At 42.6% G+C, this 15,252-nt stretch overlaps 2 protein-coding genes across 2 annotated transcripts in view; both read left to right on the top strand.

Annotated features, from left to right (window-relative positions):
• LOC307053752 (vomeronasal type-2 receptor 1-like) overlaps nt 1–15,252 on the top strand; it is a gene marked incomplete at both ends in the record, with an annotated part of 253,032 nt that overhangs the window by 202,765 nt on the left and 35,015 nt on the right.
• On the top strand, nt 10,895–11,677 carry LOC307053365 (proline-rich protein 23C-like; the record flags this gene model as incomplete). Its single annotated transcript, XM_079704744.1, has 1 exon — nt 10,895–11,677. The coding sequence occupies one exon, from the start codon at nt 10,895–10,897 to the stop codon at nt 11,675–11,677; it is 783 nt and encodes a 260-aa protein (XP_079560870.1).

The raw sequence follows: 15,252 nt of genomic DNA, 5'->3' as shown, positions 1-15,252 counted from the left end.
GTGTTGGGATTTGTTGCTGCACGTGGGCTTTCTCTAGTTGCAGCGAGCGGGGGCTACTCTTCGTTGCAGTGCGCAGGCTTCTCATTACGGTGGCTTCTCTTGTTGCAGAGCACGGGCTCTAGGCACACGGGCCTCAGTAATTGTGGCATGTGGGCTCAGTAGCTGTGGCTCGTGGGCTCTAGGCTAGCGGGCTTCAGTAGTTGTGGCACACGGGCTTAGTTGCTTGGTGGCATGTGGGGTCTTCCCAGCCCAGGGCTCAAACCTGTGTCCCCTGCACTGGCAGGCAGATTCTTAACCACTGCGCCACCAAGGAAGTCGCCAGTTGGCTATTTTAAATAGTGCTACTATGAACATTGGGGTGCATGTATCTTTTCAAATTAGAGTTTTCTCGGGATATTTGCCCAGGAGTGGGACTGCGGGACCATATAGCAACTCTTTTTAGTTTCTTAAGGAATCTCCATACTGTTCTCCATAATGGCTGCACCAATTTACATTCCCTTCAACACTGTAGGAGAGTTCCCTTTTCTCCACACCCTCTCCAGCACTTATTATATGTGGACTTTTTAATGATGCTCATGCTGACCAGTGTGACGTGATACCTCATTGTAGTTTTGATTTGCATTTGTCTAGTAATTAGTGATGTTGAGCATATTTTCATGTGCTTCTTGGCCTTCTGTATGTCTTCTTTGGAGAAATGTCTATTTAGGTCTTCTGCCCTTTTTTTTTTTTTTGCGGTATGCGGGCCTCTCACTGTTGTGGCCTCTCCCATTGTGCAGCACAGGCTCCGGATGCGCAGGCTCAGCAGCCATGGCTCACGGGCCCAGCCGCTCCGTGGCATGTGGGATCTTCCCGGACCGGGGCACGAACCTGTGTCCCCTGCATCGGCAGGCGGACTCTCAACCGCTGCGCCACCAGGGAAGCCCTAAAGTCTTTAATGCATTGAGATGACTTTTGTGTGTGGTGTGAGATAGTGGTCTAGTTTCTTTTTTTTTTTTCTTAGCATGTGGCTGTCCAGTTTTCCCAACGCCATTTTTTAATCTAAATTTATTTATTTATTTATTTTTGGCTGCGTTGGGTCTTCGTTGCAGTGCCTGGGCTTCTCATTGCAGTGGCTTGTCTTGTTGCGGAGCACAGGCTCTAGGCACACGGGCTTTGGTAGTTGTGGCACAGGGGCTCAGTAGTTGTGGCTCGCGGGCTCTAGGGCACAGGCTCAGTAGTTGTGGCGCACAGGGTTAGTTGCTCCGTGGCATGTGGGATCTTGCCAGACCAGGAATCGAACCCGTGTCCCCGTGCATTGGCAGACGGATTTTTAACCACTGCACCACCAGGGAAGTTCCCCCGTCACCATTTATTGAAGAGACTGTCCTTTTCCATTGTACGCTCTTTGCTTCCTTGCCATGAATTCATTATCCGTATATGTATGGGTTTACTCCCAGGTTCTCAGTTATGTTCCATTGACCTATGTATCTGCTTTTCTGCAAATATAATGCTGTTTTGATTATTGTAGCTTTATAATATAGTTTTAAATCAGAGAGTGTGATACCTCCAACTCTGTTCTTTTTATCAGGATTGCTTTGGCTGTTCAGGGTCTCTTATGGTTTCATGTAAATCTAAGACTTTTGTATTCTATTTTTGCGAAAAATATCCTTGGGACTTTGATAGAGATTGCATTGAATCTGAAGATTGCTTTAGGTAATAGAGACATTTGAACGATGTTATTTCTTCCAATCCATGAGCACAGAACACTTTTCCACTTATTTGTCTCCTCAGGCAAGGGAAACACAGGCAAAAGTAAACAAATAGGATTACATCAAACTAAGAAGTTTCTGCACAGTAAAGGAAACCAGCAACAAAATGAAAAGGGAACCTACCTAATGGAAGAAGATGCTTGCAAATCATATATCCAGTAAGTGGTTAACATCCAAAATATAGAAAGAACTCACAACAACAACAACAAAAATAAAACAACCCCAAAATGGGTATAGGACATTTTCCAAAGAAGACATAGATGGCCAATAGACACATGACAAGATGTTCAACATCACAAATTATTAGAGAAATGCAAATCAAAACCACAAAAATCTATTTCTCTTAAAGTCTATGTCTCATGTAAGTATTGCTCCCCAGCTTTCTTTTTATTTCCATTTGCATGGAGTATCTTTTTCCATCCCCTCACTTTCAGTCTATGTGTGTCTTTAGATCTGAAGTGAGTCTCTTGTAGGCAGCATATATATGGGTCTTGTTTTTGTATCCATTCAGCCACTCTTCTTTTTTTTCAAAACAAACAACTTTTTATTGAAGTATAGTTGATTTACAATGTTGTATTAGTTTCAGGTGTACAGCAAAGCGATCTATATATGTATATATTCTTTTTCAGATTCTTTTCCATTATAAGTTATTATATACAAAATATTGAATAGAGTTCCCTGTGCCATACAGTAGGTCCTCATTTATCTATCGCCCTATGTCTTTTGATTGGAGCATTTAGTCCATTTACTTTGAATAATTATTGATGTGTATGTTCTTATTGCCATTTTATTAATTGTTTTGACGTTGTTTTGTAGTGCTTTTTTCTTCCTTTCTTCTTCTTTCATTCTTTTGTCTTGTGATTTGATGACTATCTTTAATGTCATGTTCAAATTCTTGCCTCTTTTTTCTGTGTGCATCTATTATAGATTTTTCTGTTTGTGTCTATCATGAAGTTTATATACAGTGATATATTGTTATATGTGATTGTTTTAAGTTGCTGATCTCAAATCTCAAATGCATTTAACAACCCTACAATTGTACTCTCCTCCCCTTATGATTACTGTTTTTGACATCATATTTTACATCTAATTATTTTGTGTATCCCCAAACTGCTTACTGTAGATACAGATGATATTACTACTTTTGGCTTTTAACCTTCCTACTAGCTTTGTACATGTTTGATTTTCTATCTTTACTGTATATTTTTTTAATCTGTCTCCTAAGGCAAAGGAAACAAAAGCCAAAATAAACAAATGGGACCTAATTAAACCTAAAAGTGTTCACACAGCAAAGGAAACCATCAACAAAATGAAAAGACAACCTACTGACTGGGGAAAATATTTGGGAATGAGATGACCAATAAGAGGTTAATATCCAAAATATATAAACAGCTCATACAACTCAATAGGAAAAAGCAAGCCACCTGATTGAGAAATGGGCAGAAGGAACAGGATAGAAAGCCCAGAGATAAACCCACGCACATATGGTCACCTTATCATTGATAAAGGAGGCAGGAATGTACAGTGGAGAAAGGACAGCCTCTTCAATAAGTGGTGCTGGGAAAACTGGACAGGTCCGTGTAAAAGTATGACATTAGATCACTCCCTAACACCATACACAAAAATAAGCTCAAAATGGATTAAAGACCTAAATGTAACACCAGAAACTATCAAACTCTTAGAGGAAAACATAGGCAGAACACTCTATGACATAAATCACAACAAGATCCTTTTGGACCCACCTCCTAGAGAAATGGAAATAAAAACAAAGGTAAACAAATGGGACCTAATGAAACTTCAAAGCTTTTGCACAGCAAAGGAAACCATAAACAAGACCAAAGACAACCCTCGGAATGGGACAAAATATTTCCAAATGAAGCAACTGACAAAGGATTAATCTCCAAAATTTATAAGCAGCTCATGCAGCTCAGTAGCAAACAAACAAACAACCCAATCCAAAAATGGGCAGAAGACCTAAATAGACATTTCTCCAAAGAAGAGATACAGACTCGCAACAAACACACGAAAGAATGCTCAACATCATTAATCATTAGAGAAATGCAAGTCAAAACTACAATGAGATATCATCTCACACCAGTCAGAATGGCCATCATCTAAAAGTCTAGAAACAATAAATGCTGGAGAGGGTGTGGAGAAAAGGGAACCCTCTTGCACTGCTGGTGGGAATGTGAATTGGTACAGCCACTATGGAGAACGGTATGGAGGTTCCTTAAAAAACTACAAATAGAACTACCATATGACCCAGCAATCCCACTACTGGGCATATACCCTGAGAAAACCATAATTCAAAAAGAGTCATGTACCAAAATGTTCATTGCAGCTCTATTCACAATAGCCCGGAGCTGGAAACAACCTAAGTGTCCATCATTGGATGAATGGATAAAGAAGATGTGGCCCATATATACAATGGACTATTACTCAGCCATAAAAAGAAACGAAATTGAGCTATTTGTAATGAGGTGGATGGACCTAGAGTCTGTCATACAGAGTGAAGTCAGTCAGAAAGAGAAAGACAAATACCATATGCTAACACATAGATATGGAATTTAAGGGAAAAAAATGTCATGAAGAACCTAGGGGTAAGACAGGAATAAAGACACAGACCTACTAGAGAACGGACTTGAGGATATGGGGAGGGGCAAGGGTAAGCTCTGACAAAGCGAGAGAGAGGCATGGACATATATACACTACCAAATGTAAAACAGATAGCTACTGGGAAGCAGCCGCATAGCACAGGGAGATCAGCTCAGTGCTTTGTGACCACCTAGAAGGGTGGGATAGGGAGGGTGGGAGGGAGGGAGACACAAGAGGGAAGAGATATGGGAACATATGTATATGTATAACTGATTCACTTTGTTATAAGGCAGAAACTAACACACCATTGTAAAGCGATTATACTCCAATAAAGATGTAAAAAAAAAAGTTTATACAACTCTCCTCAATACTCTGTAATAACGTATATGGGAACAGAATCTAAAAAACAGTGGATATATGTATAACCGATTCACTTTGCTGTACACCTGAAACTAACACAACATTGTAAATCAACTACACTCCAATAAAAATCAATTAACAAAAATGGGCAGAAGAGGTGAACAGACATTTTTCCAAAGAAGACATACCAGTCGGGCAACAGGCACATGAAAAGATGCTCAACATCACTAACCGTCAGAGAAATACAAATCAAACCACCATGAGATACCACCTCACACCTGTAAGAACACCTAACATCAAAACGACCACAAATAACAAATGTTGGCTAGGTTGTGAAATAAAGGGGACCCCCGTACACTGTTGGTGGGAATGTGAATTGGTGCAGCCACTGTGGAAAACAGTGTGGAGGTTCCTCAAAAAACTAAATAGAATTACCATATGATACAGCAATTCCACTCCTGGGTATACATCCAAAGAAAACAAAAACACTACTTTGAAAAGATACATGCAGCTGAATGTTCATGGCAGCATTATTTATGACAGCCAAAATATGGAAACAACCTAAGTGTCCATCAACAGATGAACAGCTAAAGAAGCTGTGATGTGATACATATATGCATGTGTGTGTCTGTGTGTATGTATATACTCAGCCATAAAAAAAAAGAGTGAAATTTTGTCATTTACAACAACATGGATAGACTTGTAGGGTATTATGCATAGTGAAATAAGTCAGACAGAGAAAGACAAATACTGTTATGTTATCACTTAAACATGGAATCCAGAAAATAAAACAAACTAGTGAATATAACAAAAAAGAAACAGATTCACAGATATAGAGAACAAACTCGTGGTTACAAGTGGGGAGAGGCAAGATGGGGTAAGAGATGAAGAGGTATAAACTACTATGTTTAAAGTAATTAAGCTACAAGGATATATTGTACAACACAGGGAATACAGCCAATATTTATGTTTTGGCCGTACCCCGCAGCACACGGGGATCTTAGTTCCCTGAACAGGGACTGAACCCGGGCCCCCTGCAGTGGAAGCATGGAGCCTTAACCACTGGACCGCCAGGCAAGGGTCCATAGCCAATATTTTATAATAACTATAAATGGAGTATAATCTTTAGGAATTGTTCATCATTATCTTGTACACCTGAAACGTAACACTGTAACTCCATTATACCTCAATTTTTAAAAAACTAAAAAAGAACCCGACAACGACATATCACTTCATACCTGTTAGAATGGCTTTTATCAAAAGGCAAGAAATTAAAAGTGTTGGCGAGTACGTGGAGAAAAGTGAGCCCTCCTGCGGTGTCGGTGGGAATGTAAACTGGCACAGCCACTATGGAGAACGGTATGAAGATTCCTTAGAAATGCAGGAATAGAACTACCATATGATCCAGCTATCCCACTTCTGAGTATTTATCCAAAGTATATGAAGACACTAACTTGAAAACACTTATGCACCCCCATGTTCATTGCAGCATTATTTACAATAGTCAAGGTATAGCAACAACCGCAGTGCCCATCAACCAATAAATGAATAAAGAAGATGTGAAACACAATATATACAATACAGATACAGCCATAGAAAAAAAATAAAACCTGGCCATTTGCCACAGCATGGATGGACACTGAGAGTATTATGCTAAGTGAAAGAAGTCAGCTAGAGAAAGCCAAATACCATATGATTTCACATAGATAGGGAATTTTAAAAAAAACATACAAAGTAAATGAACAAACCACACCAAACAAAAACAAACATGTAGATACAGAGAACAGAGTAGTGGCTACCAGAGGGGAAAGGGTGAAATGGATAAAGAGGATCAACTCTGTGGTGACTATACAAACTAAATCTTTGTTGGTGAGCATGCTGTAGTGTGTACAGAAGTAGAAATATAATGTTGTCCATATGAAACTTATATAATGTTATAAACAAATGTTACCTCAATAGAAAATATTTTTTAAAAAAGATATACATATAGCAATGATTAAAATGACTATTCGTGGAATTTAAGTTCCAGTTATGGAGGGAAGTGAAGAACTGATAGTTTAAGTTTCACTGAAAAGATGAATTTTTCCAGAAGGGCATAAGCATTGATGGAGTTTGGATATGTAAAGGGCTAAGCTAGAAAGTTAGGAGGTAGCCACTACTCTGAGAATAAATCTTTTAAATTGTGATTACAGAGGGGGTCCCAATTTGGAGTAATTGTTACTGAGCCACGTTCATTTGCCTCACACACAGAAAGCCCAACTCTGAGATAGAGAGGTTTGCAGCAGAGAAAGGGTTTATTCACAAGGCAGTCAAGCAAGGAGAAAGGAGAACAAATCTCAAATCCATCTCCCCAAAGGCCAGGGGCTAGGGATATTTACTGGATAAAGAATTAGGGTGGCCTGAGGTGCAGGGAGTGTGGGGAAAGGTGACTGGAAATGAGAAAAAGATTGGGTCGGGACTTCCCTGGTGGCACAGTGGTTAAGAATCCGCCTACCAAAAAAAAAAAAAAGAATCTGCCTACCAATGCAGGGGACATGGGTTCGAGCCCTGGTCTGGGAAGATCTCACATGCCTCGGAGCAACTAAGCCCTTGAGCCACAAGTACTGAGCCTGCACTCTAGAGCCTGCGTGCCACAACTACTGAGCCCGTGTGCCACAACTGCTGAAGCCCATGCTCCTAGTGTCCGTGTTCCAACAAGAGAAGCCACCACAATGAGAGGCCTGCACACTGCAACGAAGAGAAGCCCCCGCTCACTGCAAATAGAGAAAGCCCGCATGCAGCAACGAAGACCCAACGCAGCCAAAAATAAATAAATTAAATAAATAAATACATTTTTTAAAAAAGATGTATCGTTATTCTCGGCAGGTGCAACTGAGCTACGTGCTTCTTCAGAGGATGCATGTTCAGAAAACGGTGACATTAGCATATTCTTAGGGTGGAGGTTTTGGCCCTCTGACATCAAATGGCCACCGATCAGACACTCTCGCGTGCCCGAGGGGAGAGGCGGTTGTCCCAACCAGTCTTAACCAGCTGAAGTTCAAACTGGACAACTGACTCCAAGTTCCAAAAAAACAACTCGGGCAAACATCTTAAGACTCTTACATCAGACGTACTTATCTGTAGGGGTCGTGAAGAGGCCTTGTAGCTTACTCTTTAGGCTACATCATGCTTGGGGGATATGCAAGTTTTTGTAAAAACAGTTAAAGTGAGCTTGACCAGCGAAGGCAGTTTACAGTTTACTATTTACTAATTAAGTTATAGTCTAATGGATGTAACTGATGACTACCATATAAGTTTCATAATGACAAGGTAAAGAGTATGAGTCAGTGAGGTAGGAGGGAGGACAAAATTACTGAAGAGGAAGAGAACTGAGAAGCCAAGATGTGGGGGGAGGAGGGATCCATGACAATATTAAACTCACCACAAACTACAGCAGATGTGCAATGAGTGAGAATTACAGTGAATCAAGTGCGAAAGTCTTCAAAGACTGTGATAGAGACATTTGCTACACATACATTTGATAAGTGACTGGTAGTAGTATGACTGAACCCCAATGTCTTTAAACAATATTTTGTTTATTTACAGAATGTGGTAATACTATGAAGGCCATAGAGAGAGGGATGAGATAGAGAGTAAGTGAAGAAACCATTCCAAACAAAATGGTCAGAAATGCCCTTTTCAAGAAAGTGCCCTCAGAGTTGGTCTTTGAAGAACGAACCAGCACTGCAAAAAGTTGGAGGAAAAGTTGAAACCTAATTTTTTTAAGTAAAAAAAAACCCAAGAAGATGGGAATATTTCAAAGAATTAAATATAATATTGGCTAATAAGCATGTGAAAAAAATGATCCACCTTGACTGGCAATCAGAAATGCAAAATGAAAACACAATGATATAGCATTTTACTACACCAGGTTGGAAAACAGTTAAGAGTCTATCAATAAGAAATGTTTACAAGGATGTCATGAAATGGAAACATACTCCGCTCACAGGAGTTTAAACTGTGAAAAATATTTTGGGGAAAAAAAAGAGGAAGGCGTTACCTATTAACATTTTTTAAATCTTTTTTTATAATTTTAAAATTTATTTATTTGTTTATTTATTTATCTATTTATTTATTTTTGGCTGTGTCTGGTCTTCGGTGCTGCATGCTGGCTTTTCTCTAGTTGAGGCCAGCAGGGGCTACTCTTGGTTGCAGTGTGCGGGCTTCTCATTGCAGTGGCTTCTCTTGTTGCAGAGCACAGGCTCTAGGCACAAGGGCTTCAGTAGTTGTGGCGCACGGGTTTTGCTGCTCTGCAGCATGTGGGGTCTTCCCAGATCAGGGATCAAACCCATGTCCCCTGCATTGGCAGGCAGATTCTTAACCACTGCGTCACCAGGGAAGTCCCTACCTATTAACTTGAAAAGACACACACAGGACCAATTATAGTAATTCACTCTTAGGTGTATGCAATAAATGTATGAGTTAAGAGTTCATGATTTAAAACCAGAGAAGTCTGCATTGGATGCCTATATCTAACACAAACTTGGTACATATTTAATTTTTGAAACCTCACTTGACCACTCTGAGCTTCAGGTGTTGTGAAAAGTAAAAAAGATCATTTTTTTTTTCAGAGAGGGCAGGAAGACACTTTTGCAGGTCATAGATAACTTTTATGGTTTTGATTGTGGTGATAGTTTCACGAGTGTATTCTTATCTACAAACTCAAGTTGTTTACATTAAATGTGTACAGCTTTTAGTACATACCTTAACTACTGCGCCACCAGGGTCCTGGTGGCGCAGTAGTTAAGAATCCACATGCCGGGTTCGAGCCCTGGTCCGGGAAGATCCCACATGCCGTGGAGCAAATAAGCCCATGTGCCGCAACTACTGAGCCTGCACTCTAGAGCCCAAGAGCCACGACTACTGAGCCTGCGTCCCACAACTACAGAAGCCCGTGTGCCTAGAGCCCGTGCTCCGCAACAAACAGAAGCCACCGCAACGAGAAGCCTGTGCACCGCAGCGAAGACTAGCCCCCGCTCGCTGCAACTAGAGAAAGCCCGCATGCAGCAACAAAGACCCAACGCAGCCAAAAGTACATAAAAATAAAAAAAATTTTCAGAACAAAGATCAGGGCTTCCCAGGTGGCACAGTGGTTGAGGGTCCGCCTGCCGACGCAGGGGACACGGGTTCGTGTCCCGGTCCGGGAAGATCCCGCATGCCGCGGAGGGGCTGGGCCCGTGAGCCATGGCCGCTGAGCCAGCGCGTCTGGAGCCTGTGCTCCGCAACGGGAGAGGCCACAACAGTGAGAGGCCCGCGTACCGCAAAATAAATAAATTAATTAATTAAATTTAATTTAATTTAGTAAATGAAGATCATTTTTTAAACCTCAGTAGAATGGTTGACATATAATAAATACTGAATACAACAATTTAATTATACTAAGATTGCTTTAATTTTATAACAGCTTTTATCTTCAGGAAGGAACTGCCACAAATATTTGACCATTAAGACAGAGCTTTACCTAAACATATATGAGTATTTTCCATTTACTCCTGAAATGAAAGCACAAGCATTAAAGGAATTTCATGGAACGTTTAGATAGGTCCGTTTTATGTTGCCAGGGGGGAGGTCTATTTGAGTGGTTTTTTTCTCTAGAATGCCTGAAATCAAAGGAAAATATTAACCTTAAAGGTGACTAATATTTAAAGTTCCATTTTCGGTGTATCTTTTTTTCTCTAAAAATGAAGTACACGAGTATTCTGGCCCCTGGAGGACTTTAACAGTAGCTTTCTACCAACCACAGCCCCGGCTATTGGGCAGCACAGATACCGCGAGGTCTACGGGGCGGAGCCTTGGAGGGGGCGGGGCTTCGCGTGACATTTTGCGACTAGGATTTCACTGGCTTCACCCGCAACATCTTTCGCTGTCTGTTGCGTAGACGAATCGGCGTGACGAGCTGAAGATTCGAAGGCGCCAGGCCCAGCCCCGCGCCAGACGCCGTTCCCCTAGAAACCTGAACTGCAGGACCAACTGCAGGAGGCGGCCCCGGAGCTCCGAGGACTCGTCCCGTATCGCGCCGTCCTGCCGTCCCCGCATCGCGCCGCCCCGCCCCGGCTTGCCTCAGCCGTCGTCGAAACCCGTCACAGCGTGCAGGATCGAGCGCCTCCTCGCCCTCTGCCAGGCCCCGGGGGCGCCGTCCGTCGGTCGAGGTCATGGGCACACGGCCCCGCAGGCCCAGTGCCTACCCTGCGGACTGGTGGGGACCGCAGACCGAAGGACCCGGCCCCGCCAAGCGCCGCCGGACGGAGGAGCCCGAGGACCCCGAGTCCGAGTCCGAGGCGGCGCCCAGCCTGGACAACCTGACGGGACCTCCGGCCGCGGACGCGCTCACTTCCGTAGTGGTCCTGCCCGCCGGCTGGGCCCTGCACCTGCCCCTAGATGGCGTCGACGTGCTGCTGGAGCCCAAGCCCACGTCCGTGCTGCAAGTGTCTCTCGGAGATCACATCCTCATGCTGGTCCCCGAGGCCCTCCTGGGCTGGGGCGTGGAAGGCCCGTGGGGACAGGGCCTGCAACGGGCCGCTTTCCTGAGCGCTCCAGGGGAGTACATGGCCCGGGAGCCGGGATTCTTCTGCGCAGCTGTCCCAGAGATCGCCCGCCAAGAAGAGGCCAACCAGGAGGAAGCAGACGCCGAGCTCCTGCCGCCTGGGATGGAGGCTGAAGCCGGCTCCGTCGCTGAGCTCCGCAGCCCCACCACAAGGGTGTCGGGACCCAGCGCGCAGGGCTTTGTCCCAGAGCCCCGTCCTCGGGCGCCCAATCCTAGTCCAGAGAAACGCTCTCCTCACCACGACGACAACCTGCACTTGCGCCTTCGGGAGCTCTCCCTCGACTCACCACTCCAACCTCTACCTCCCTCTCCGAGTCCGGGTCCTCACGAGCGCCCCCAACGCCCTTACCGTCCTAAGCGCGAGGCCCAGAGATGTCTGTTCCCGGAATGAACTGCACCCCGGTGTACACACACACACACACACACACACACACACACACACACAAATTCTGGCTACCATCCTGGAGGCCCAATGGATTTCCCGGCGTCTTTTACACTGAATGTCCTACAACCTGGAAATTAAGCATCTCGTGGGCCAACAACTCCTCTTCCCCTCCAGACTGGCTATAGTAGCAGGAGAAGACGTCAGGAAAAGAAAGCAGACTCTAGACCTCATCTTTGAAATGGAAAATCTGCCCAGGGATACCGGACAATGTGCGTTCAGACGTCTGGACTTCTTTACAACATCATTCTCAGGCCTATCCATTCCCGCTCGTTTGCATTGGTTATTTTCTCTCAAATTCTTCTCTCTCCAGCACCATACCCTATTGCTACCCTATTTCTCCCCAAACCAATAAATAACTGGATTTCTCATGTTATATGTTTTCCCATGCATTTATGAAGATTTTTAGCCATGGCTTTTCTCTTTCTTGGTGTTTTGAGCTGCTCTCCTGGAAAGTTGCAAAATAGTATGATGGTTACTATACATAATTGTATGACGTTTGTTCATAGCTTCCTCTTAACCTGAGGAAGTTCTCTTCCAGTCAAGTTCACTTTTCATTATGAATAAATGCTGGATTTTTTTTATTAGTTTCTGCTTTATAACAAAGTGAATCAGTCATACATATACATCTGTTCCCACATCCCTTCCCTCATGCATCTCCCTCCCTCCCACCCTCCCCATCCCACCCCTCCAGGCAGTCACAAAGCACCCAGCTGATCTCCCTGTGCTCTGCGGCTGCTTCCCACTATCTATCTACCTTACATTTGGTAGTGTATATATGTCCATGCCTCTCTTTCGCTTTGTCACAGCTTACCCTTCCCCCTCCCCATATCCTCAAGTACATTCTCAAGTAGGTTTGTGTCTTTATTTCTGTCTTACCCCTATGTTCTTCATGACATTTTTTTTCTTAAATTCCATATATATGTGTCAGCATACAGTATTTGTCTTTCTCTTTCTGACTTACTTCACTCTGTATGACAGACTCTAGGTCCATCCACCTCATTACAAATAGCTCAATTTCATTTCTTTTTATGGCTGAGTAATATTCCATTGTATATATGTGCCACATCTTCTTTACCCATTCATCCGATGATGGACACTTAGGTTGTTTCCATCTCCGGGCTATTGTAAATAGGACTGCTATGAACATTTTGGTACGTGACTCTTTTTGAATTATGGTTTTCTCAGGGTATGTGCCCAGTAGTGGGATTGCTGGGTCATATGGTAGTTCTATTTGTAGTTTTTTAAGGAACCTCCATACCGTTCTCCATAGTGGCTGTACCAATTCACATTCCCACCAGCAGTGCAAGAGGGTTCCCTTTTTTCCACACCCTCTCCATAAATGCTGGATTTTATCAGATGTTTTCAGCATGTATTAGGATATGCATTTCCTTTTTAAATCTCTTCCTCCGGTTATTTTGTCTCAGAGACTGATGTAAAATGTTTGCATTCCTGCTATTCCACATTATTCATACCTTTTAAATTCTACCCCGAGTTTTTTCTTTTGTAAATCAAACCTCTAACTTTTAAAACATTAATTTAGGGGCCTCCCTGGTGGCACAGTGGTTAAGAATCTGCCTGCTAATGCAGGGGACATGGGTTCGAGCCCTGGTCTGGGAAGATCCCACATGCCGTGGAGCAACTAAGCCCATGAGCCACAGCTGAAGCCCACGCACCTACAGCCCATGCTTCGCCACCAGAGAAGCCACTGCAGTGAGAAGCCCGTGCACCTCAACGAAGAGTAGCCCCCACTCACCGCAACTAGAGAAAGCCCGTGCACAGCAACGAAGACTCAATGCAGCCAAAAATAAATAAATAAAAAATTTTAAAAATAAAACATTAATTAATTACCATATTTCTTTCACATTTTTATAAAAGAAATAAAATCTACAGGTAAAGCCGAAAACAAGATGGTTTCAGTTTTTTTAAACAGCAATACTATTTATATTCACCAACATGCTTTACCATTTCCTCTCTACCTTTTTATTCTTATATTCCACTCTCAAAGTCTAGCCTCAATTTTCTTCTTGCTGAAGAATATACTTTAATAGTTCTTTCCACTATACCCTATGTGTAGTAAATTATCTTGGTTTTGTAAATCTCAACATGTTTTGTGTAGTACACTCTCATAGTCTTGTATATCTGAAAATTTTTATTATGTATTCATTCCTAATTCTAAAGTGTTATTTAAGTACTTTAAAGACATTACTCCATTGTTCTGCCATCTTTTATTGTTGTTGCAGGCAAGAGGTCTCTGCCAATCAAGTTGTTGTTCCTTTTATATTTGACTCAGCTGTTCATTAGCACATTTTTAAATTTTATTCTATTTTTTAATTGAAGTATAGTTGATTTACATTGTTGTGTTACTTTCTGGTGTACAGCAAAGTTATATATTTTTTCCATATTCTTTTACATGGTTATGGTTTATTACAGGATATTGAATATAGTTCCCTGTGCTATACAGTAGGACCTTGTTGTTTATCTGTTTTACACTGAATACATAATAGTTTTATATCTGCTAATCCCAAACTCCTAATTTATCTCTCCCCCACCCTCTTTCCCCTTTGGTAAACATAAGGTTGTTTTCTATGTCTGTGAGTCTATTTCTGTTTTGTAAATAACTTCATTTGTATCATATTTTAGATTCCACATATAAGTGATATGATATTTATCTTTCTTTGACTTACTTCACTTAGTATGATAATCTCTAGGTCCATCCATGTTGCTACAAATGGCATCATCTTATTCTCATTTATGGCTGAGTAGTATTCCATTGTATAGGTATGCCACATCTGTTTAGCCATTCATCTGTACATAGACATTTAGGTTGCTTCCATGTCTTGGGGTTTTTTTCCATTTATTTATTTATTTATTTAATTTTTGGCTGTGTTGGGATTTGTTGCTGCACGTGGGCTTTCTCTAGTTGCAGCGAGCGGGGGCTACTCTTCGTTGCAGTGCGCAGGCTTCTCATTACGGTGGCTTCTCTTGTTGCAGAGCACGGGCTCTAGGCACACGGGCCTCAGTAATTGTGGCATGTGGGCTCAGTAGCTGTGGCTCGTGGGCTCTAGGCTAGCGGGCTTCAGTAGTTGTGGCACACGGGCTTAGTTGCTTGGTGGCATGTGGGGTCTTCCCAGCCCAGGGCTCAAACCTGTGTCCCCTGCACTGGCAGGCAGATTCTTAACCACTGCGCCACCAAGGAAGTCGCCAGTTGGCTATTTTAAATAGTGCTACTATGAACATTGGGGTGCATGTATCTTTTCAAATTAGAGTTTTCTCGGGATATTTGCCCAGGAGTGGGACTGCGGGACCATATAGCAACTCTTTTTAGTTTCTTAAGGAATCTCCATACTGTTCTCCATAATGGCTGCACCAATTTACATTCCCTTCAACACTGTAGGAGAGTTCCCTTTTCTCCACACCCTCTCCAGCACTTATTATATGTGGACTTTTTAATGATGCTCATGCTGACCAGTGTGACGTGATACCTCATTGTAGTTTTGATTTGCATTTGTCTAGTAATTAGT

The sequence above is a fragment of the Hyperoodon ampullatus genome (assembly GCF_949752795.1).
Source record: "Hyperoodon ampullatus genome assembly, chromosome: 5".
In the NCBI taxonomy this organism is placed as follows: Eukaryota; Metazoa; Chordata; class Mammalia; order Artiodactyla; family Ziphiidae; genus Hyperoodon; species Hyperoodon ampullatus.
This window is presented reverse-complemented; position numbering and strand designations above follow the sequence as displayed.